This window comes from Pleurodeles waltl, chromosome 2_1 (assembly GCF_031143425.1).
Source record: "Pleurodeles waltl isolate 20211129_DDA chromosome 2_1, aPleWal1.hap1.20221129, whole genome shotgun sequence".
Taxonomy (NCBI): domain Eukaryota; kingdom Metazoa; phylum Chordata; class Amphibia; order Caudata; family Salamandridae; genus Pleurodeles; species Pleurodeles waltl.
In genome coordinates, this window is record NC_090438.1 from 129,456,907 (window position 1) to 129,479,722 (window position 22,816).

General features: G+C 42.1%; 1 protein-coding gene across 1 annotated transcript in view; it reads right to left on the reverse strand.

Moving 5' to 3' along the window:
- COL4A5 (collagen type IV alpha 5 chain) overlaps positions 1 to 22,816 on the reverse strand; it is a 1,021,631-nt gene that overhangs the window by 854,502 nt on the left and 144,313 nt on the right. Inside the window, exons 3-10 of the mRNA XM_069211570.1 lie at positions 22,535 to 22,624; positions 20,521 to 20,565; positions 17,552 to 17,596; positions 16,982 to 17,044; positions 13,801 to 13,854; positions 10,766 to 10,792; positions 5,069 to 5,149; positions 3,666 to 3,728 (exon numbers count right to left, since the gene is read on the reverse strand). Of these exons, the coding sequence (XP_069067671.1) occupies positions 3,666 to 3,728; positions 5,069 to 5,149; positions 10,766 to 10,792; positions 13,801 to 13,854; positions 16,982 to 17,044; positions 17,552 to 17,596; positions 20,521 to 20,565; positions 22,535 to 22,624 (468 nt within the window). The remainder of the gene's footprint in view (positions 1 to 3,665; positions 3,729 to 5,068; positions 5,150 to 10,765; positions 10,793 to 13,800; positions 13,855 to 16,981; positions 17,045 to 17,551; positions 17,597 to 20,520; positions 20,566 to 22,534; positions 22,625 to 22,816) is intronic.

Below are 22,816 nucleotides of genomic sequence, written 5' to 3' on the forward strand. Positions count from 1 at the left end.
CACTACAGAATCTTTTGCCCTAAGGCTCTCACTGTGCATCAGACCAATCATGCACTATGAGAGCACTGGGGGAGGGTGCTTCTGTCACAGGCAGATTCTGGGCAAGAGGCCTCTATTGCACTGGCTTAGTTACATAACCACTGTGGTTCAAGCAAATATATACTTGGAGTGTGGGAGTTCGTAGTACAACGAACACCACCTGCACAATTCAAAAAAGCTGCGATTTGCGTCAGGACTCTGGGTGCTTTTATCAGATTGCAGGGTCCAGAGTGTTGGTTGTGGTAGGATCTACAGGAGATGTGCAGAGGCGCGCGAGGTTTGGTGATGTGCTTTAAATATAATGTGGAAACTGCAGTACACCAAAGCAATACATGCTGAGGAGTGGAATGAGAATAGAACTCCTGTGCAATCAAACATTTACATCAATTTATAGTGTTCATTGAAACACAGTAGTTCTAAATGTGCGAAGAGCCTTGTTGTTAGAGCTGTCTGATTTCAGGATTGTTGTCAGTGACTTTTATTCTTTCCAGAAGAGAGTTCCATATTTTAGCAGCTTGAAATGCAGCTGCATTCTGGATTTGCTCTAGCTTTTTGTTCATACACTTGGATACTCCAAGGAATGTACTTGTGGTGCAGTGCCACCAGGACTACCTGAACTGATGGTGACTTGTACGTTTTGTTGAATCCTAAGTGAGGGAGGATTCGACCTAGGCATCTCGTAGCTTGGTTCCCATGTGGTATGAGAGAGAGGTTTGAACCCATAATCACACCTAGATTTCTCACTTAATGTTTTGGGACAGGAGGTGGGCCAGGGTCTTTTGTTTAAATGATTGATGAGTGGCAGGTGGCACATTTCCCACCTGCTGATAACATGTTCAGTTTGAAGTAATTTCTTCAGATTCCAAGATTTTATAAAGGCTGAATATAATATAGCTGTTAGAAATGTGGTTGAAATGTGGTTGAGCAACGATGGTAGAGCTCTTAGGATTTTGAGATGTCTGTCAGCAACTCTTGACCTTATCAGAAGAGAACTCCATATAGTAACACTTTGATCTGTGAAGCCACTTTTTCCACTACGATTTGTTCAAGAGAGGGGCAGATAGGCGTTGGGCCACACTAAAACATCAGTGCTCTGACTTTATGGCAGACGCAGACTTTGCTGAAGGTCTCTGGGTCCTGGACCGTGAGCTGCAGAAAAGACTATGTACTTTGCAATGAAGGTGATCAATCTAGCTGCAGAACATCTATGACCGGATATTAGGACTGAAGAGTCATATCATAGCTGCTTTCTGGATTAGTTGTATATTTGTAATCAATTGGTCGGATGCTCCAAGGTATATATCATTGACGTAGTCCAGCCAGGAGTGTACTAAATTTATGGTGACCTGCAAGTTTTTGCTGGAATCCTAAGTAACTTTGTGAAGATTGACACTGGCATCTCATGTTAAAGCATTCTTTTGTAATTCTAATTCACTTATTGCATCAGGGAGAGAGTTTAATCCATCATCATTCCTGTCTTCTTCATTGGGAGTGATGGGCTGGAGAATGTGCAAAGCTCTTTTGGTCACACAGTGGATGGGTGGTAGGTGGTCCATTTCTCTTATGCTAGGACCTTTGTTCATTATTTGTTTACTTTTACCTAATGTGTTCATATCCACTTATCTATTACTAGGACAGACTGGCTAATGGCACAGGAATTTCAAGTGGCCGAAAATTGAAGTTTTAGAGTAATTTGTGTCTCATCCGCAAAGTTGTACCAGTGGGGTACAAGGGAAGTTATCACCTCTGCAGAAGTCCAAGATATACATTAAAGAGGAGGGTGATATACATTAAGAAGGAGGGGGCTATGCTGGATCTTTTTGGGACTCCTGTTGTCAGATGGTCCAAACGGAAGTCAAAGGAAGGACATTAAATGAGAAATCTGTTGTTAAAAAAAAGAGTCAATCCAGTCATGGACAGATGTGTGCTTCAGAGATTGAAACAGACGGGGATTAGAGTTAGATGATGAATCATATCTAAAGGGGAAGATCAAGAAGCTGGAGCGCCTCTTCTAATTTCAACTTCACTATTGCCGTGATGTCATCCCATGTTGTGATTAGTGCAGATACAATAGTACAACCTAGGTGGAATTCTGTTTGGATGTCGGAGAGCAGATCACCTTGTTCAATATAGGGAGATAAAAGAATGCAGGTACCTCTTTCTCTCAGTTTCTCTAGGAGAGGGCCAATGCAAATCGGTCTATAGTTAGCTGGGAATCCTGAGCTGAACCTGCTTTTTTATATCTGGCTTAATGTAAGGAGTGTTGATCTCTGGTAGGAACACTGCTTCTTCCATTGGGTGGCTGCTGATGGCTCTGGCCGGGGTGGTAGTAAAACTGCTGATAGGGGTGTTCTTGAAGATCCTTATTAGATCCAGTAGGTTGGGTGCCTGGGGTCAACATATACATGTGGGTTCCAATTGAATATTAGGAGTGGAGGAATGAACCAGAGCAGTAGAGCTTAGTTGCAAAGACAGGGCACTTTCAGGGTTACAAGCAAAGTCAGTGTAGTTTGAATAGTTAAAACATTTAAAACATTTTGGAATCTGGAGCTATGTGCACTATTGTACCATAGCTAAATTCTTCTTCAGCATTGGATTTTACTTCTTGGCAATTGGTCTTCCTCTTCCCAGAGGGTCACAGGGGTCACAGCAGCGTACGCCTCTTATATTCCATGTTCAGAATCTCCGAAACCAAAAGATAGGAACTGTCTAATAACATGGTGAATATCTGCATATTTAGCTCTGGTCGAGAAACATCTTCTAAGCTTAATGTGGTTGACCTCAGATCTTTCTAACCCAAACATTCTGATCTCCTGTAATCTTACCTTCGACCATTAAATCAAAAGCCTCCTGATACCAATACTCTATTAGACATTTTAGTGTATTTCACAATTTGTCCTACAAACCTTAAACACACTTTTGTGGCAGTGAACAAACAGCACTGACCTTGCTGCCTATGCGTCCAACAAATAAACCCACAGATATGTATGTGTCTGATCAATTCCATGTACAGTATTACACCAAGCCTGAATTTGTTTTACTTCCACTATAAAGACTGCTTAAATCAAGCTGAATTTGTTTTCTTCCTTTTCCCCTCCATATTCAACAAACACCACTTAGCAACATTTCATTCCTTTCCTATAAATCCCAACAGAGTTTTGTGGCATGCTACCATTTTAGATTTTTCCTACCATTATTATTTCAAGTAACCTCACCTTGTTGAAACTGACTTCTGGGTTTCTAGACTCTGCAACAATTTTTCAACAATCCTGACCACTCTCTATTGGCAGACTGACTGCTTGGGGCACTGACGACTCACCAATAACAAGAGGGTTTGTTCCTTCCTACTGGACTGTATCTTCTAGGTTTCTGAAGATTAAGGCATAGCAAGCACTGCAATTTTTTACATGGTTGTAATATCCACATCCACTTTGTACACACATCAGTTATGATCATTCATTCACTGAAAAAAACTTGAACTCACTGACTTTATTCCTATGGTACACTAGGATTTCCCAGCATTCTCCACGACATAAGGAAATAAAATAATCATCATGTTTAGTCTCTTTAATGTTCAGCGGCTGAAATATAGAAACAGGCAGCTCAAAACAATTCATGAAGCCTACCGTCAAACCTGGTGGACCAGGACGTCCAGGCGGCCCTTGTACTCCAATCGGACCAGATGTACCCTATGGGAAAGCAAAATGTTATATTCAACATCTTCATAGTATGCTTCGGAAACAGGTGACTGGCCAAGCACCCTGAGTCTAAGTCACAAACCCCTGGCTCTAAAAGTCAGAAAAGTACTCTCATAAGTTTACGAGGAGCAAATTTCCACCTTTCATTGAATTTGCAAGAGATTCCAGGATTACTGAATGAAATATATGACTGTCTTAGATTTTTATGAGTACTCAAAATCATGCTGTATATGTAGATTTCTCACCTACTTGCAAAAATGACCCACTGGTGCATTTACCTGTTTTTTGATCACCCACGACTAAAATATTTTTTCCTATGGACCAACCCTTCCCATGAGGGTGGGGTTGAGCCTTCTCTAATTCCACTCTGAATCTGCATGCATTTAATGGGAGGGAATCAACCTGCAAATTGTGTGTGAATATGAACAGGTTTGTTGGATTTCACTTACCTCTGCAGGTAGGCTAATCCAGAAGTGCCTCGACCTCTGGTCCAAATAATTCTCTGCAGTATGTCTGCATTTGCACACCAAAGTGCACTAATCCTTATTCTTTGAATCAACATTGGGAATTATGGCGTGCAGAGCGATCATTTGACTTTAAAATAGCTGTGCAAATTCTTTGTGACCCTAGCGGTAAGAATCCCTGAAAACTATGCTATTGTTCTTAATGAGTTAAGATAATCTGATTCTCTTACTGGATCAACTAAAAATAAATCTTCAGTATGATGCCATGCATACAATTCTGAAGCCACAACAATTTCAACAGGGATATGCAAGGTACCATTTTATCATATTTTCTTCAGTCAATCCGATAAAAGCCATACAAACCTGGCTAATTTGGGCTTTTACACTGGACTAAAGGTGCAATACAATGTTTTTGCACATCTGAAGAATGCTTCCTTCACAGGAAACTACAGCACATATTGAACAATTCATTAGCAAATGCCAAACCAAATTCTTGGGTGTCAAGGCTGAGCATAAAAAGTATGTTAAAGCTATTTATTAATGTCAAGCATTTGAACAGCCCCACATGACACTGTGGTCACTGCAGGCCACTAAGAAATGACATTCAAGGTCAACATGGCCTTCTAAGGGACTTACATTCACAGTAAGGTTGTTACTTTAACCACAAAATATTCTTTGTCAGCTCCAGTCTAATTAGGCATCAAAATATCAATCACCCCACAATTTCTTAAAAAGATTATAAACAACATAACACTTTTCAAAACTGAAAGGCTAACAAAGACTAGAGAGTATAATGTGTTAGAATAATTTCAAATGACTAGTACGCCAATGTGAAGCAACTTACAGAGAAAGGTTTTGATTACTTACGGGTAATCCTGGCAGACCTGGCAAACCGGGATCACCTTTCTGTCCTGGCTGCGATGACATAAGAATATTACCAGGCTCACCCTAAGAGGCAATACAAGCACAAAGGTAAGGGTGACTGAATGAAGTTCATATTTCTTCAAAACAGCTGAAATTCAGACGCCCCATTCAGTGGGTTACCATAATCACATCAGAAACATGTAGGGAGGTATCATTTATGGTATATAAAGATCAGCTATCTTACCTTGACTACATTTTTCTAGAGTGTCAATGAACTACTTCAAGAACCACCAACAAAGAGTGAGCCCTATCTAATTGAACCTAACTTGAAACAGCCTTAGATGTGTAGTTAGGTTTGGGTTGTTGAAGTGCAGGCTTGTAAGACGTCAGTGCAACACCTAGTGACAACATTTAATGTGGTGCCCTTTGGACGCTTCTTCCATTTTGACCAGGAGCCTTATCATAATAGTCTTTTCTGGCACACTACACAGCCCAGAGTCCTGCAAGGCATAGAGTCAATTCATTTAACCCAATGGTTTTCTTGAGTTAGTCCTATATTTCCAGGTAGCACAGCTCAGAAACCGAAAGCGGTAAACCTTGCCCACTGTGTCCTAGCTGTACTATCAGAAAAAAAAGTACCAGCTTAAAAAAATACTGGGATAAATTAATTCACTTTATGCCTTGCAGGTACATTAACCAGGCATTAAACTGTGTGCTGCACCACAAAGGCCCATCATCGGGTGTGATAAGGAGCATCTGTTGTTAAGTATTAAGAAATGCACTTCATCAAACAGAAAATATGGCATGTGGTGTCATCTAATGGTCTTTAGCCACACCAGCGGCCTCATTATCAACAAGGATGTCAGGCTTGTTGCAATTAAAAATCAATAAATAAATGTTACTGAATGAGAGTGGACCCCTCAAAAGTGTAGATCCTGGGGCGAATGGCCTTTCCTTGGAACGCCACAAGGGCCAGATGAGAGGAGTACAGCTGTCTCATGAGTGAGAAGAAGTGTATTCTGAATTAAAGATATTGGGGGCCAGCATAATATAGCGCTCTGTGGGCCATGACAAGCTCCTTGAACAGAATCTGCTTCTTGACTGGGAGTCAGTGGAGTGAATGTAAATATAGTGAAACCACAGCTCTAAAAGAAGTTTAAGAATAAGGTCTGCCACCGCATTTAGTACTATCTGAAGCCTATGTAGAGGTGAGCATTAGCCACATTACTGGGTTCAGAACAAATCAAGATTCTGAGACTTCAGTTTTCACCTTGACAACCCCAATGATGCCACCACTGCCAACCTCCTCAAAAGCATGAACAACATTAGCCTCACCCAACTAGCCACTAACCCCACAAAGTATGCAGGACACACGCTTAACCTCATCTTCATGTCCAGCGACAAAGTCAAATACAGTCATGTCACTGAGCTCACCTGGACAGATCACACCATTGTACACTTCACCATTACAGGATCCACCAGCACCACCTCTAAGCCACCCAACACCCTCCTCTGCAACAAAGTATCAGACAGCCAGTGGACCAACGCCCTCAAAATACTCCTGCCCTAACACCACACTCAACCTACAATAAGCTGTCAGAAACTCCCCCACCTTGATCACCGACTACGCCAACTGACACTCCCATCAAGCCCACCAAACCTAAGAGATGCACCAAAACAAGTCAGTTGGTACACCTCAAAACTGAGAAGCACGAAACGCAACTGCAAGCGACTAGAAATGAAATGGCACACCTTCAAGGAGCACACAGAGCAAGCCACCTTCAAGTCATCCAACCAACTACTGAAAAGACAAAAAGGAACGCCTTAACCACCTGCATCAAAAACAGCTCCAAACACAGCAAGGAACTCTTTAACATCGTCAGAGAATTCTCCAACTCCTCAGCCACTGAAAACACAATCACCCCTTCTCAGGAACTCTGCCGCTCTCTGGCAGACTTCTTCCAGGACAAGACCTCCATCATCTACAAAAAAATTGACTCCCCCCAATCCACAGCTGCCAACACCCTCACCTTCCTTGCCTGTAAGGATGTCCGGATGTCGTCTCCTATCAGATGCTTCCCACCTGCGACCAGGACACCACACAGAACTCCATAGTCATCATTAAGTCTGTCCACTCAGGAGCACCCACGGACCCATGTTCCCACCACATCTTTAACCTCGTGAGCAAGATAATCAGCAGCAAGCTCACACCCATCTTCAACTGTTCCATAACCACAGCCTCCTCCCGAAGTATGGAAGCGTGCAGAAGTCAAACCCCTTCCCAAAAAACCTTCCACTAACACCAGCGAACTATTGCCCCATCTCATTACTTCACTTTCCTGTAAAAGTCCTGAAAAAAGCAATTAACCGGCAACTCAACCAACACCTGGAGATCAGCAACCTTCTGGACAACTCCCAATCAGGATTCCGCACCAACCTCAGCACAGAAGCCACCTAATTTCTGCCACTGATTACATCATAACCCTCTTCGACTGGGGAGAAATGGTGGCCCTGATTCTCCTCAACCTCTCCGCAGCATTCAACACCGTATCCCACCAAGCCCTTCTCAAGAGGCTTCATCACATAGGAATCCAAGTAAGCGCCTCAGGTGGATCAACTCCTTTCTCACTAGAAGAACCCAGAGAACCCGCCTACCACCTTTCACCTCAGAACCCATGTACATCATCTGCAGTATCACTCAAGACTCGTCTCTCAGCACCACACTGCTGAACACCCGACCCCCTTGACCAACATCATCAGATCCCACGAAATGAACATCATATCCAATGAAGACAACACCCAGCTGATCTTCTCCCTATTAGAGGACCCCTCCAACACGAAGGCCAAATTCCACATGTGCATGATGGGCATCTCCGACTGAATGAACAAAACTGCCCAAAACTCAATACAGACAAAACATAAGTGCTGATCTTTGGGAAGAACACCTCCCCATAGAATGACTCCTGGTGGACTTCAGAACTCGGAGCAGCACCCACCCCAACAGACCGCGCATGCGACCTTGGCATCATCCATAAAAAAACGGATTGATGCAGTTTATTCCACCTGATTTCTAACCCTTCACATGATCCACAAGATCTTCAAACGGCTCCCTGTCAACACCAGGCGAACCGTCACTCAAGCTCTAATCACCTGCCAGCTAGACTACGGCAATGCTCTCTATGTAGGAATCACCATGCGCCTCCTAAAAAGATTGCAGACAATTCAGAATGCACAGGCCGGACTCATCCTTGACCTCCCCAAATGGACCCACACTACCCTACCTCAAGAAGCTTTACTGGCTCCCCATCCAGAAGAAATGTCAATTCAAGATGCTAATCCACACCTACAAAGCCCTTCATAGTCAGAGACCAGCATACATCAACCAAGGATTGAACTTCCACCAACCCTCCAGACTCCTGTGCACTCCCTCACGACCCCCACCCCCCACATCCACCAGACCAACAGCAGAGGATGCTCCTTCTCCTACCTCACAGCAAATTCCTGGAACATCTTCCACCTTCACTTATGGATTTCAGGAAAGGACTCAAGATCGGGCTGTTCCACTGAACTGAGCAGCTTCTCTCAGTGCCTGGATACCCATACAGGTGATAAGCCACACTCTATAACTCAGCTTATATTGTACATTATTGTATTAGATCAAAAAGCACAGCACCTAACCACTTAGAGGCTGTGGTGTTGCATTCAGTAAGAAATATGCCAGGCACTTAGATTAGGTCTAAAGTGCTATGTAGTCATTAAATGTACAGTGTGAGGAAGAGAGCCATATTTGATGGAGTCATGTGGTCCGTCCCATCATTTTTGACACGCAACATTTGGATCCACTGCAAGAAAGATTTTCTGTTTCAATATTCCTAGTCAGTATCAGGAAAACCTGGCCTGTCTTTGGCCCTCCAACTGAACTTGTGCATGTGTGCTTAAGCAGTGCTGCATTTGTTTTGGGTCACCTTGTTAAAGACTATACTATTAAACAACTCAATGCATTTTTAAATAACAGCACAACCAACCTTGCCTACTTTCAACGTTTAAATAAAAACTTGATAAATGCATGGTATATTTGAAAATGTGTGTAAATGAGCAAGGTCAGTAAGGTGCTTGCATTGGAAATGAAGAACCCCCTGTGAGTTTTTCAGGGCTTGGTCATAACCATACTACTTGGTCAATCTCGTTTTCAGTACAGACATGGCAATGTTTTCTGCACTTTAAGGATTTTGCAAATTAGGTGGGTTATGTTCAGAAAAACAAATGGATAACTGTGACTTGCAATAGTATTAGGCTTATAAGACTTCTAGTGGTTGTGATTTGCTTTGTGTCTTTTTGGATACATTACATTTTTGCAGAATTGCTCACTTTTCAAATGACCCTGGGTTTCAGCTTACTGAGAATTCTTTTCCAACAGTTGAGTATCATATAGTCACTTCTATCATTGCTGGTCACTTTGCTCATTTGAGTCAACATCAACATTATTAGATTTCGACTGACATTCATTCCCCTTAATAAGTATATGCTGAAAATAAGAGGGAGTTCAGAGTCTAGAAGGATGGCATAGACTTTTTTATTCTCTATGTGATCCAACAAAGAATTCACAATTTCTCACTTCCTGCCTTCATATAGATACCCTTGAGGACCTCCTAAGATCAATCAAGTGCTAAATCAACAGACTTCTTAACTAAAAACATCTCCTGGCATCACAGAGAATCACCCCCCCTAGAACTCAACACTCATGGGACTTCCTCAAACAAACTCCTAACAGTAGGACCAATGCAAACTCTAATTGCAATAACTCACTCTTATAAATACATATAACTCTAAACTTAACACATCCCCACTTGCAAATGGAAGAAACTGTTCAGTTTTCTTAGAGCACAAGACTAAGACAGTAGCCAACATATCTACAACAACAATTAATAACCACTGGATCAATCACTAACTTTAGGGGTACGGAGCAGTGTGTGACCCCCAACAAGACACTTCAATGCCAGGTCAGGATTAGTTAGAGCTAATGCAATTGCAATGTAATACTTGAGACAAGTTCCCCTGCAGTAATACAGTGATGACAATAAGTATTGCAGGGAGAACAAAACACTGCTGAGGGGTGCTTAAGTTCATTCCATTTTAATTTTACTGGTATGTTTGGGTCACACTGCCATTCTTCTAAACGCTTATCCCAATCCTTTCTGAGATTGGCTACTCATTACACCAGCGGTCGTAAGCCCTGAAGGCTGTTTTCCACCCACTCACCAGCAGAGCTGGCGGGACTGTGATCAGTGACAAATCAAGCTTATTCATTAAATATTGCGGGAAGTTGTGTGATGGAAGTACCATAAGAAGAACAAGTCTATTCTCTCAAAAAGAAGCTTTCACTACAATCCATTGGGACGCTGTTTGCAAGAAAATTGGCCTAGAAAAACAGAGCTAATACCTGTATTGCAATCTTTTTTGAAAAGCAAATCAAGAAGTCAAGCCGTGCTTACAAAAACAGCTTAAGGTGTGTACACCACAACCATAATGGAGCGCAAGTGTCCAGTGCGAGATGGCATGACTCACTGTCCGAGGTTTGCCACTGGAAAAGGGTTTGGAATCAGTGGAGATTTAAATTTACAAATACAATTTCAGTTAATTTTATAATATTTTAATACAAGTTATGCTACATTTTTTCAAAGGAGAAAGAAAAAAACTTACCTTCAGGCCAGGCAAACCAGGAGGTCCCTTTATCAAGAAATAAAATAGATCTTGTATTAATATGCTGTGAAATTGTTATTCAGATTTTATAAATTGACATTCACCACTGCAAGCAAAAATAAAAGAACTTTAAATGTATGAACTAAAATAATAGAAAATACTGCACCGCCAATAATAAAAAAGGATGGGTGAGTACAAGGGACAGAAGCAGAACAGTTCAACCACAGACTCTCTTGCAGCTCTCTTAGTCTCAGAATGTTCTCCATGCTGGGTCTGCACCCTCCACCACATTCCAAGTGGATGTCAGGATCTTAACTGTGACATAGGGCTTGATTACAGTTTGGCGGATAGGTTACTCCATCTCAAATGTAACGGATATCCCGACCTTCGAGTTACAAATCCCACTGTATATAATGCACATGTAATAAGGCGGACAGTCTAGCCATCACTTTTGTATCCCGTCCACCAGACTCTAAATCAGACCCTTAGTCTTGTTGCCTTCATGCACTTTAACTTAGTTTGTCATATGTTAGTATCCACCGGCTTTAACAATCGGACAGGTTTAGGTCCATAGGCGTCCTGCTTTCTCCACGTTATTAGATAATAATGCACACATGATCAAAGCAGCTGCAAACTTATGATGGAGGAAAGTAAAGGTTTAGCTCTGTATATGGGCTACCTCTTGCACTTACTTAGGCGCACGCTGATTAGTGATAAATTTGGAGGGGTTGCAGCAACAAAGACCTGAAAGGAGTTTGTAATCTATTATGGGGGTCATTCTGACCCTGGCGGCCGGTGACCGCCAGGGTCACCGACCACGGGAGCACCGCCAACAGGCTGGCGGTGCTCCCTCGAGCATTCTGACCGCGGCGGTTCAGCCGCGGTCAGAAACGGAAAGTCGGCGGTCTCCCGCCGACTTTCCGCTGCTCGGGGGAATCCTCCATGGCGGCGGAGCGCGCTCCGCCACCATGGGGATTCTGACACCCCCTACCGCCATCCTGTTCCTGGCGGGTCTCCCGCCAGGAACAGGATGGTGGTAGGGGGTGCCGCGGGGCCCCTGGGGGCCCCTGCAGTGCCCATGCCAATGGCATGGGCACTGCAGGGGCCCCCGTAAGAGGGCCCCGCAAAGTATTTCAGTGTCTGCAAAGCAGACACTGAAATACGCGACGGGTGCAACTGCACCCGTCGCACCTTCCCACTACGCCGGCTCCGAATGGAGCCGGCGTCCTCGTGGGAAGGTAGATTTGCCCTGGGCTGGCGGGCGGCCTTTTGGCGGCCGCCCGCCAGCCCAGGGCAAATCTCAAAATACCCTCAGCGGTCTTGTGACCGCGGAGCGGTATTTTGTCGGGGGAACATTGGCAGGCGGCCTCCGCCGCCCGCCAATGTTAGAATCACCCCCTATATGTCTTCTGCAAGCACTAATGAGTCTGCAGCAGCCTCGTGTTTGTAAAGTATGTTTCCATGCACTATTTAACAGTATGGAAACGCATGCCTTGTCATTCCAAATCCAAATGAAATCCTAATTCAAGGGACTCATAAAGCATCGAGGCACTTGTTTCTACGTAACCCATATCACACTCACAGCAAATTAATTGTCAACCCCTTTTAAAGTGAATGGTGGGATGGCAACACGGCCTAATTTAAGAACAAAATCTTAGTGCATGTTGATGCATCGTACAATGCAAAGGAATGACTATTAAATAGTAAAACTAGAGCCAAATGTGTTATACATGGGTGTAGTGAGATAATTTCAGCGCACAGGGGATTGCCTGTCGGTATGAAGCAATGGCCCTGGGTGGGAGTGCCAGTGAAGAGAAGTGTTGTGGTGTCCAAAATATGAAATAGAGCAGTGGTTCACAACCTGTGGTCCGGGGACCCCTGGGGGTCCATGAAGCCTCCTCAGGGGGTCCGTGACTGCTTAGAAAATTTAATATTATTACTAGATTAGGTCCCCAGCTTTCAGTAATGACTCAGTGGGGGGTCCCCAGTTCCAATAATGATTCAGTGGGGGTCCCTGAGTTCCAATAATGATAAAGTGGGGGTCCACAGAAGACAAAAGGTTGGGAACCACTGAAATAGAGAGCAAACCCATCCATGGACAAGAATAGAGATTCACAAACGCTTCTCTTTCGTGCAAAAAAACTAGAAACCAGTGTGTTACATTGATTCTACCACAGAGCAGGAGCAGGTTACCTTATCTAAACACTGTCTGTGCAGTGACCTGGCAGTTCCCATGAGATGCGTCCGGAAAGTGTGAGAATAGAAGCACTCCTGAGAGTAAACATGTGCTATAATAGTAGAGGTATGTGTCGTAAGTAATGGAGTAAGCACTTGGGTATGTATCCAAGGGCCATATGTACGAACAAATTTTCCCATAGACACAGAATGGGTAAACCCCTTTGATACATCTGGCCCCTAATCCGAAGGAGCGGCGTGCATTAGGTTGACATGTTTCTGTACAAGAAATATGGCACAGAGGTGAAAAGAGATATTTGAGAGTCAGTGTAAACCAATTCGATGTAGCATTTCAATTTGCTCCTACAAGGAGGCTGATAATCCGTCTATATGCTCTTGCAGTGAATAATTCTTCCCTTTCTTGAAAATGGGTAAGCTATTGATCATCCACCCAAGATGCTTTTGTATTAAGAGACTCAACCTCCAATGTTCATATTCATGGGAGGGTTCCAAGAGCCCTGGGATTAATGTCCCCATGACCTGCGCTACATAGCGGCATTAAGAGACATTAGGAGATGTGCATTTCAAACAAAGGATTTTACCTTTTATTCATCCTGACCCCGGGACTGGATTGCAGAAACTAACTACAAGCTGACACTGAATGAGCCAACAGACTGAAAAGAAGGCTGTACAAGTGGCATTTTCGTTTCTGACCTGTCTGGCTCAGTGTTCAGTTGGACACATAAACTAGGTGTGTGTTCTTCGGGTGAAGGATGCTATTTCTGTGGGACATGTTTACTGCACAGCAGAGACATTTGAAGCAATCGCCATAATGTAAACTAGAGTAAAGACATACTTACGGGATTACCCTGAGGACCCGGAAAGCCTGGAGCACCATCAAAGCCACGATCTCCCTAGCAATAAGGAAAATGCAAAATAATGTTACAAAAAACTTTTTAAGTTCTGAGGAGACAATCTAACCTCATGTTTAGTCTATTGCCATTTAAAATTATGTGCCAATCGTTAGGTCCACTGATACAACCAATGAACCTAAGATTGCACCACAGCAATCTTCTACAAGGAAAACACGTGGATCTGTTCTTCAAAACGCTCATAGAATTAAGGGACAGATGTGCCTAATATTCAAACAAGTAATTCGGCATAGGGAAGCAGCAATGAAGGTGATAGGCTTTCAATACTTGTGAGCAACCGAATCCATCAGAGCCTTCTCACAGGTGACAAGAGGGACCTCTCAAAGTACAATCTTATGGTCCAGGATGCTTACACAGAAACAAAAGAGAAGAATAGACAGCTTACACACCGCATCTGAAAGGATAGGGATGGAACAATTGCATAAATAATGACTGAGACCACTCCAGGGATCTTTGCACCCATTAAGCCACAAACAAACAAGGTCTTTTTTTGCCAGCACTAGACTGATCTCAAGTGTTTTCTATCACTGATCCCGGTTCTTTGGCCTTCTAAGCCTCCAATAGGAAGTTATATCAGAAATACAAACCTCAGTCTATATTTACCCCTTTTGCATTGGTTGGCTGGATGTGATGTTCTGCAGAAACCAACAGGGGCTTTGCAACCTTAATGGTTATTTACCTTACCCTTCTGTGTTGGGAACTAATGGCTCCGTCGGGGATAGCATGTCTTAGTCTTGTACCTTCATGCAGCAAACCAATGCATTCTGGGTAATAAAAGTTCATACTAATCAAAACGCTCAGCTCTTAATTTTAATGGTTTATGAAAAAAAATCATAAATGTAATCGTTCTGCTGCCATCGACAAGGGATACGTAGCTATACATAAATTGTCATAGTCCCTCACTCACCCCCATGTCAACACTGGTTCCTTCGACGCATGTGAGATATTTGCTATTTGCACTTATTAACATCTAATATCTCTATGTTACGGCCCATACAGAGCCCATGCGATTGATCCATACTTAGCTTAGCAAAGCACACTCCCCGTCCCCCCATCGCCTGTTATTAAGCTGGATTCCAATGTAATTGATGAAGAAGAGGTTGTTGTAACCATCTTAGCTATACAATTCCTGGAAAAGCCTTACATTGTGAAACACTGAGCAGCACCAACAGCACCAACAGTGAGAAGACACATTGACACCTCACTCATTTCATTTACCTATAATTATTACTTCCCCCCTTTACTGCAAGTGTGCCTGGATATGGATTTCGATCTTTGTGGGGACAAAATTACACAGGTGCAAGGGTTGTCACTGTGTGGAACCACTCATACAATGGTCTATCAGTTCATCCAGGGTACAGATGTCAGTGTTGCTCCAATGGAAGCAATACGCAGTGACTTCCACCTCTTCTCCGAGATGCTGTTATCCTCTGACTACTCTATTCAGTCTGAACTGCAAACCATGACCTCTTGCAGAACACCTCCTGCTAGTTCCGACTGCAGATCTCCCTCATCTCACAAGGGGAATAAACTGGATCGCCTAGGTAGACTTCTGCCTCCTAAGCATTCGGATAGACCATTAGTACACTGGTCACATCATCGGTCCTGATTCAATAACTATGAAAGAGGCTGGTATTGGATGTCAACCGGCCAGATCGATTGTACAATATTAAGATTTCAATTAGGACGCAGAGCCTCAGCTATTGGGTTATCTAGAGGCAGCGTACTTCTTTGAAGCCATCCAGTGAGACCTTAAGGCTCAAGTACAAGGCCAATGATGGTCTTTGATCTGTGAGTTAGGTGCAGATGTTCTCCTCATGGCTTTGGACATATGAGAAGGATTCAAGACAAGTGAGAGGGGACACTGTTTCACAGCAGGTAGTCTTTATTCCACAAGGGATGGACTAGAGCAATAAACAAGAGTTCCCATCTGCAATACTAGAACATAATTTAGCACATACCATTTTAGCACTGCCCAATGGTAAAACCGTAGCAGCCAATAACAGCATGGGCAGGACAAGATGCCAGGAGCGTGAGTGCTCAATACTTCCAGCAATTAAGTGAAATGAATTTAGTGCGACCCGCGGGCCTGCAATACTTACAAATATCACTTTAGTGCACAAGTATTAGACGTAGGTTGCAGTTGTGGTGGCATTAGCAGTCAATGACATGTTAACGCATCAGATCTGGGCTTTGGGTGGTGTATTTTCCACAGTTGCATCCATTAATACACAAACTTATATCTAGTGGCTTTAATGTAGAGGCTGTTACCATATTTCTGTGTTCTTGCATGTAGCGTCATAAGGCCAAACTTTAAAAATGCAGATACAGCAATATCTGGTAGCAATTCCAGTTCTGCTGAATTTCAGCTGTGCTCCAAATAATGTTGAAATGTATGTGAAATCTGACTAATGAAGTTGGATCAGGTGTATTTTAAACGTGCACTAGTCAAAGAGTTCCAAGTCTGACAAAGCACCTGCTCTAGCCGTGCCTTTTGACAAATGCTTCATTATGTGTTCACTAGTTTTATCTGTGGCCAAGTCCAGTTCCTTCAGTCTCTGGGTCCAACAAAACTGTTCCCATTGCTATTGGTTCTCGATTTACATTTTGTTCCACACATTTGTCTCAATGTATTGGGCAACAGTTATGCCTATGTGGATAGTTTAATGTGTAGACTTCACGCTTACAAGATATCACTCTCACCATGTGGCCTGGACGTGATTAATTTTGCCCGAACTTCTGCAGGTGGCCATTGTGCATGTAGGACTCGACTGACTCATGAACAGATGTATTTACAGAGGTTTCCTATTACCAACATCAGTTCTTCAGAAAGCACCTACTCAGTCTGACATCTGCAATGTTCAAGTGATATCAGTAAAAATAAGACTTCTCTTTTGCCTTAGATCAAGTTGACTCATCACTTTCTAATGATCTGTTTTAGTAATTTGGAATGCATTTTTCCTATAGCATTTTGAGGCTAATTCTCAAAAGAATGTGTCTGTTCTTTAAGGCATTTCTTCAAAACATATTTCTGTTTGGTCATGCAGATGTTGAAACAAAATTTGGAAACAGATATCGTCAAGCAAACATTTTATAGAGGGAAACACACCTTTGTCCCATTGCATCCAGGGATACCAGAAGGTCCTGGTGCTCCATCTTGTCCAGGAAGTCCCTTAAAAAAAGTGAAACAGAATTTACAAACACAACCTTTAATAGCAATGTCCAGTATGTTCAATATGCTATTAGTAAATATTGCATAAAGCTTATGTAAAAAAAATGTAAAATTGAAGGCTTAGTTGATAAATATACAATCAACTTGAGAAAGTATTGAGACAGCCTTACTTAAAAAAGAAGTTCAATATCATTGCAGAGGAAACCCCCCATAGAAGAGTTCACAATACCTTAATGTACATTAACTAAAATCATTACAATAAATAAAATTATATTGGCCTGACTTTTAAAATTACAAAACTTAAATAATGTGTTAATACTGAGGAAGAATAACTACGATCAAAAGCAAACTCCAATTAAACATCTTAAAAGAAACAACTATTTCCCCTTATTGAGTTGTTTCTTTTAGAATACAGGAATTGTGATCAATCGTTATGCAACTATTCCCAGTGGAGATTACATGTATAATGGTATTAGAATATGAATACAGAGTATAAATAATACTTACAGGAAGACCTGGTGTTCCTGGAAATCCAGGAAGCCCTGGAGGTCCCTGTAAACGGAAAAAGAAAAAAAAGTTATGGTCAGAGTAGTTCTTGGGGAAGTTCACAGGTTGCCACAGAGTTCCTATGCCAATGCTGAACTTATTGGGAACACATCAGAGTCCTCTTTCTGTTGCAGCTGCTAGACCCGACTACTAGCTTAGGAAGGAGTGAGGGGGGCCAAGGGAAGCCAAGGGAAGAGTGGACCAACATGCATCACTGCAAAGGTTTGATTCACACGTACACATGTATCATCCAACCCTAGTTAGCAAAGTGGAGTGGAACAGCAAAAATGAACTGTAGAAGGCAGCACTGTACACAAGGTGCAGACCAAACTCATATACTCCAACTTTACACACCTCGGGTACTAAGCATAACTTTTCCAAATACCAGACAGGGCCGACGTTTGATCTACTTTTTCAACTACTCGTCGCCATAGCTGAGACGTCACCACTCAGTTCGACCTATTTCCTTGCTCTTTTCTACACTCCCAGGGCTATGAAGTGGGATGAAGGAACACATGATAGGCTGTTTTCAGGACTCGATAAGCTCACAAATCTTCAGTACAATCACTCCTGAAAGCAGTCCTTAGGATGCAGAACACACGATCTCACAGGCAAAGAACAGATTTGTTGTTGCAGTGAAATAAGGCGCATTGTGTCACATTCTGAAACATCAAAATATCTCACGAGTTTCTCTTAAAACTACCAGTCTCTTAGGAAATTCTTTTTAAGAAAATTGTGCTGTAAAATAAATAATTTGACCAAATTTAGAACACAAATTCTATATCGCTTAAGGGAGAGTCATGCCGGGCAGGGTCCACATACTGACAGGGATCACTGGTGGTGCTCCCTGGGTGCAATATGGAAATGGTTTTCAAACATTTTCCAATGTTAATTAGTGCTGCCCAATCCTTCGAGAACATCCCTTGATGTACTGGAGTGCAGCATCCGGCTAGTACCAGCTTCAGTGCACCCTCTAAAACTATTAATGCATTGTCCTAAGATCTCCAGGGTCTTCCCTGTACCTTGCTTAGCCCATGTGCTAGTCACTTCTCCATTCTTTGTTGCTCAGTCGTGCTAAGCATGGCAGATTGTCCACACCTTTCCAGCCTCCATTGCACAACATAGCAGTGACGCATTCAACTTTCCTCGTGTCCTTGCCACCGTCTGTTCCACCTCCAAAGCCGGTTAAGAAACAGCTTTTCGGAAGCCTATCGTTTGACAGTACTTGAACTACACACCACGCTAAGTAGACTTCATTCTCCTTCTGCCACCTCTGTGGAATTCATATGAGTTGTCTATTTTTGTTCAAAAGATCAATACGATTTGATCAGCCATTCAGCCTGCTGTTACTCCAAACTCTCCTGTTATCCTCTTGTGTGCTCCTCCGTTTCATGTCTCAGTAGTTGGAGCTCTACGGCACATCTCATAGGAGGACACATCACTTTCTGATCTTCTTCCAGCTACTCCAGTCAACTGTTACTTCTTTTATCTATGTTCCATTAAATTTCCCTTTCTTCTGACATATCCCCTTGCCTGTAAATCTGTAGATCTCCCTCTTCTAATAATACTTTCTTGTAACTATTATTTGAAGTGACTTCCATAAAATTTTACGCCGCCTTAATCTAACATTTAAAAAAAATCATCTTTATCAACATTCTCTCCTCTAATTCTTGCAGTCAGATCAAACTGATATGCAGCTATACCATCCAATTGTAATGGCTCGACTTTCTATTGCTAATTATGGCTAAATTCCTACCACTGCTGCTGCTTTCTACTCTGCTGATCACCCAGAACTTTGAGATCATCACTCACACTTTTTAGAGTGTTTCTTTCTTGGATCCATTCCCATATGTATGCACATTCTCCCTACATTTTGTTTCTGAAATAGTGTCTTCCTCTCAATTTACCAAGCTGTGTTCTGCGCAAGTCAGTACTTTACTGCGATTTGTACACTTTTTAATTTCATTCTGTTATTTTTACCTGTGGATTTTTGGTCAACCTTCCATGTTCACAATTTCCACTAATTTTGCTTTTTTCTTTTATATCATCCTGTTCCTCTTCTCTCTCACATTTAACTTTTGAAATGAAAGTCTACAGGTGCACCCATGTCATTTTGAATGGTCTCTGAAAGTCAGAAGCATTGTTAATTTTCATCTTTCATCCTATTACTGGTTTCATGCATGGTATATGTTTGCACATGTTTGCTCTGTGATTGTGGTGAAATTGCTGTTTTCTGCGGTTATGTTAGCTGTCTAGTGAGATGTCAGATAAGAGCAACTCATACTCATGGTACTCAGCTGCCACGCTTCACTTCCTCCAATGCCACAGTGATTGGAGATGCTCAGGAAGAAAGAATGCCCTATCAGGAATGGGATGGGTGGTCAACAGAAGAGGCCCATGTGTGGGTTGTATGTTGTGTTCAGGTGTATCTATTGCTCGCTACCACCACCACTCGCATAAAAGTCTTCAATCTGTCCATATTCGATTAGTTTCCAAACACTAATTTACTAATGCACTTGTTACCAAATCCCCACATTTAAAAGATAAGATCAAAAGTAAACTAGCATTTGTACATGATGATTTTTAAGTGACTCAACTGATTAAAGCATCAACTGCAGGTTCCAGTGCTTGCTACTGAGTGGGCGAACAATACATTTATATTACTGAGAGCCATGATAGCCACTGATAAACGCGAACTTCACAAATATCCATACACTCTCAAATACATCAGAGATAGGAACAGTAACAAACAGTTTAAATATATAGTTGGTCTATCGAAACTTAAACACAACATAATGTTCTTCATCAGATTCTTTGCGTGAAACCTGCATTCACCAGAGAATAAGGAATCAATCTGTCTGAAAAGAGGCAGACAGCACAAACCGAGAGTACACACATTCAGTTTAATCCTGCAATCCCAAAGTACTTACTCGGATTCCTTTGGGTCCAATTGGTCCTAGAAGTCCATAGTCTCCCTGCAGAAAATCAATAACATAAGAATGTATCATGAAATCACTGATCATACAAATTGATGAAAACGTCACGCAATTTACTGTTCATCGGACTGCAAGTGAATCTGTATACGGTAGATGTCTTTGATCTGTGGTATCTTGTTCCCGTTTTGATCCTTTGGAATACTTTACTTTCTGATATTTATTATACGTTTCCTTTTCTCTTTGGGTACCACCAATTATTTAAATTCGATTTTATGTCAATTATTACGTATTTGAACTAAAATATTTACATTTCTTTAGCCTTGTTAGATAATACTCTGAATTGATTAGAGAACTCATTGCAAGGACATTTACAATGCAGCCTCAGATCTTTAATAGACCTTAAATGATTCAACACTAGGTACATCTGACTTCTGAACACTGCCCCACCTAGTTTCCTAATAGATAGAAGGTGACTTCATACTTGGAAATACTGGCTAGAAATGAAGGCTGTCAAGCCTTTCAAAACTAAATTTTGATCCTAAAAAGGAAGTGGAGTTGGAATTGGTGGTAGAATGTTTTTAATTGTTCTTTATTCAAGTAAGTGGTTAACGCTACCCAGTGTAGCCCCGTTGAACACACAAGCCAGCATCCAATTCATTTAAATATGGGCTCAGCTAATATGTATTTACTGTACATGTTGCTGTTTGAAGTCTTTCTTAATTCTCAAAGTAAACAAATTATATCCTTACCAGTTCACAGTTCACATTAAGGAACATTGCAGGCTTCATGTGTGGTCCAATGGACATCTCCAAAAGCTGCAAACATCATGCTGATCACGCCCAGGTAGGTGCAATCAGTATTGTCATGATAAATGACCAGTAGAGGAAGACCTCCTACACATATGTCAACTCCTATGGTTTCATGTTTAAATAATTCTACTGGTGTTGATATACTTGTATTAGAAGAGGGGCATCTTGAGAAAGATGCCTCCATCACCCCCTTCTAATCCAATGATTTGAAGTGCTACATACGAAGTCCAGCACTAACCACAGAATGACAAATATCAGTTCTGAGAGCAGCATCCAAACACTCACATGTGCCTTAAAATATATGCACAACAAAAACTCTGCCACAACAGAGTTCACAGACTTGTGCGTTACTGGTTGTCCAGCGGAGGAAACAGGTTTATTTCTGTTCTCAGCCAAACATTTGAGAAAGTGCTCAAAGGGCAAGTTATCAAATTAGAATTTAAAAAAATAGTTCTTCATTGAGGCAATGGTTACCTGGCAAGCCTTGTCTACCAATTTCAGTGATGTGCAGGTTCACATCTCATGCAAGCAAAAAATTCCAGAAACTCTATAATCATTGTAAAGATAAGAGAGTACAAGAAGCTGCGTATGTGATATCATTTGATGACAGTCTTTGGCCAAATCATTTTTGTCAATAAGTACCAACATGGGAGAAACCAAAGAAATTCAGTGAGGTGACTGAAAACAATTCACTCATGCAGATACTTGCCATTACAAAAAGTAAATAAGTTGAGCACCTAGAGGCATGCACAAGACCATGCAACCCATTCTCCCAAAAATATTAGAGATTGGTTCACTCACATGGTCCAAAGGGCACAGCGGTTTGTCTCAACTGCACCCTTGGTTCCTCACAATAAATCTAGTTATTGATGAATTAATCTCCAAGGCCTTGTACACAATCAACACTGTGTTTTGGAGCATCTACATGCACAACATTTGTCATGCAGATTGAATATTTTGTGTCTACCCTATTAAGACCAGACCAGAGCTAAACCCCACACTTCTGTGAAAGCAAATCCTGAAATGAGGCAAATCCATAGTTTATAGCTGGTATGTCAGTCAAGGTCTCAGAGGACATTAGTTCTATACGATGGAGCATTCATGTCTAATGGGAACAGTTGACACCTAAGGATTCTATATGAATTGCACGTCCTTCTATTTGTGCTCGACGACAGTCCGGCAAATAACGCACTGCTTACCTTTGCTCCTCTTGGTCCGGGAGGCCCCTCTGGTCCTGGGAATCCTGGTAAACCAATCTGACCCTCTAAACCAGGGAGTCCCCTTTCACCCTGAAACAGAAGAAAATAATAAGATTGACACATGAGTGTATGTGAAAGCCGCACCTCGAACTGCTCCACTTCAAGCGGGTGGTAAATAGATACAGCGTGGACCGAGGTCTTGGGGTTGAATATGGTCAGTGTCTACTATGTTCAGTAACAATATTCCGGAAGGAAATACACAGGTCATTAATAATCTAGTAT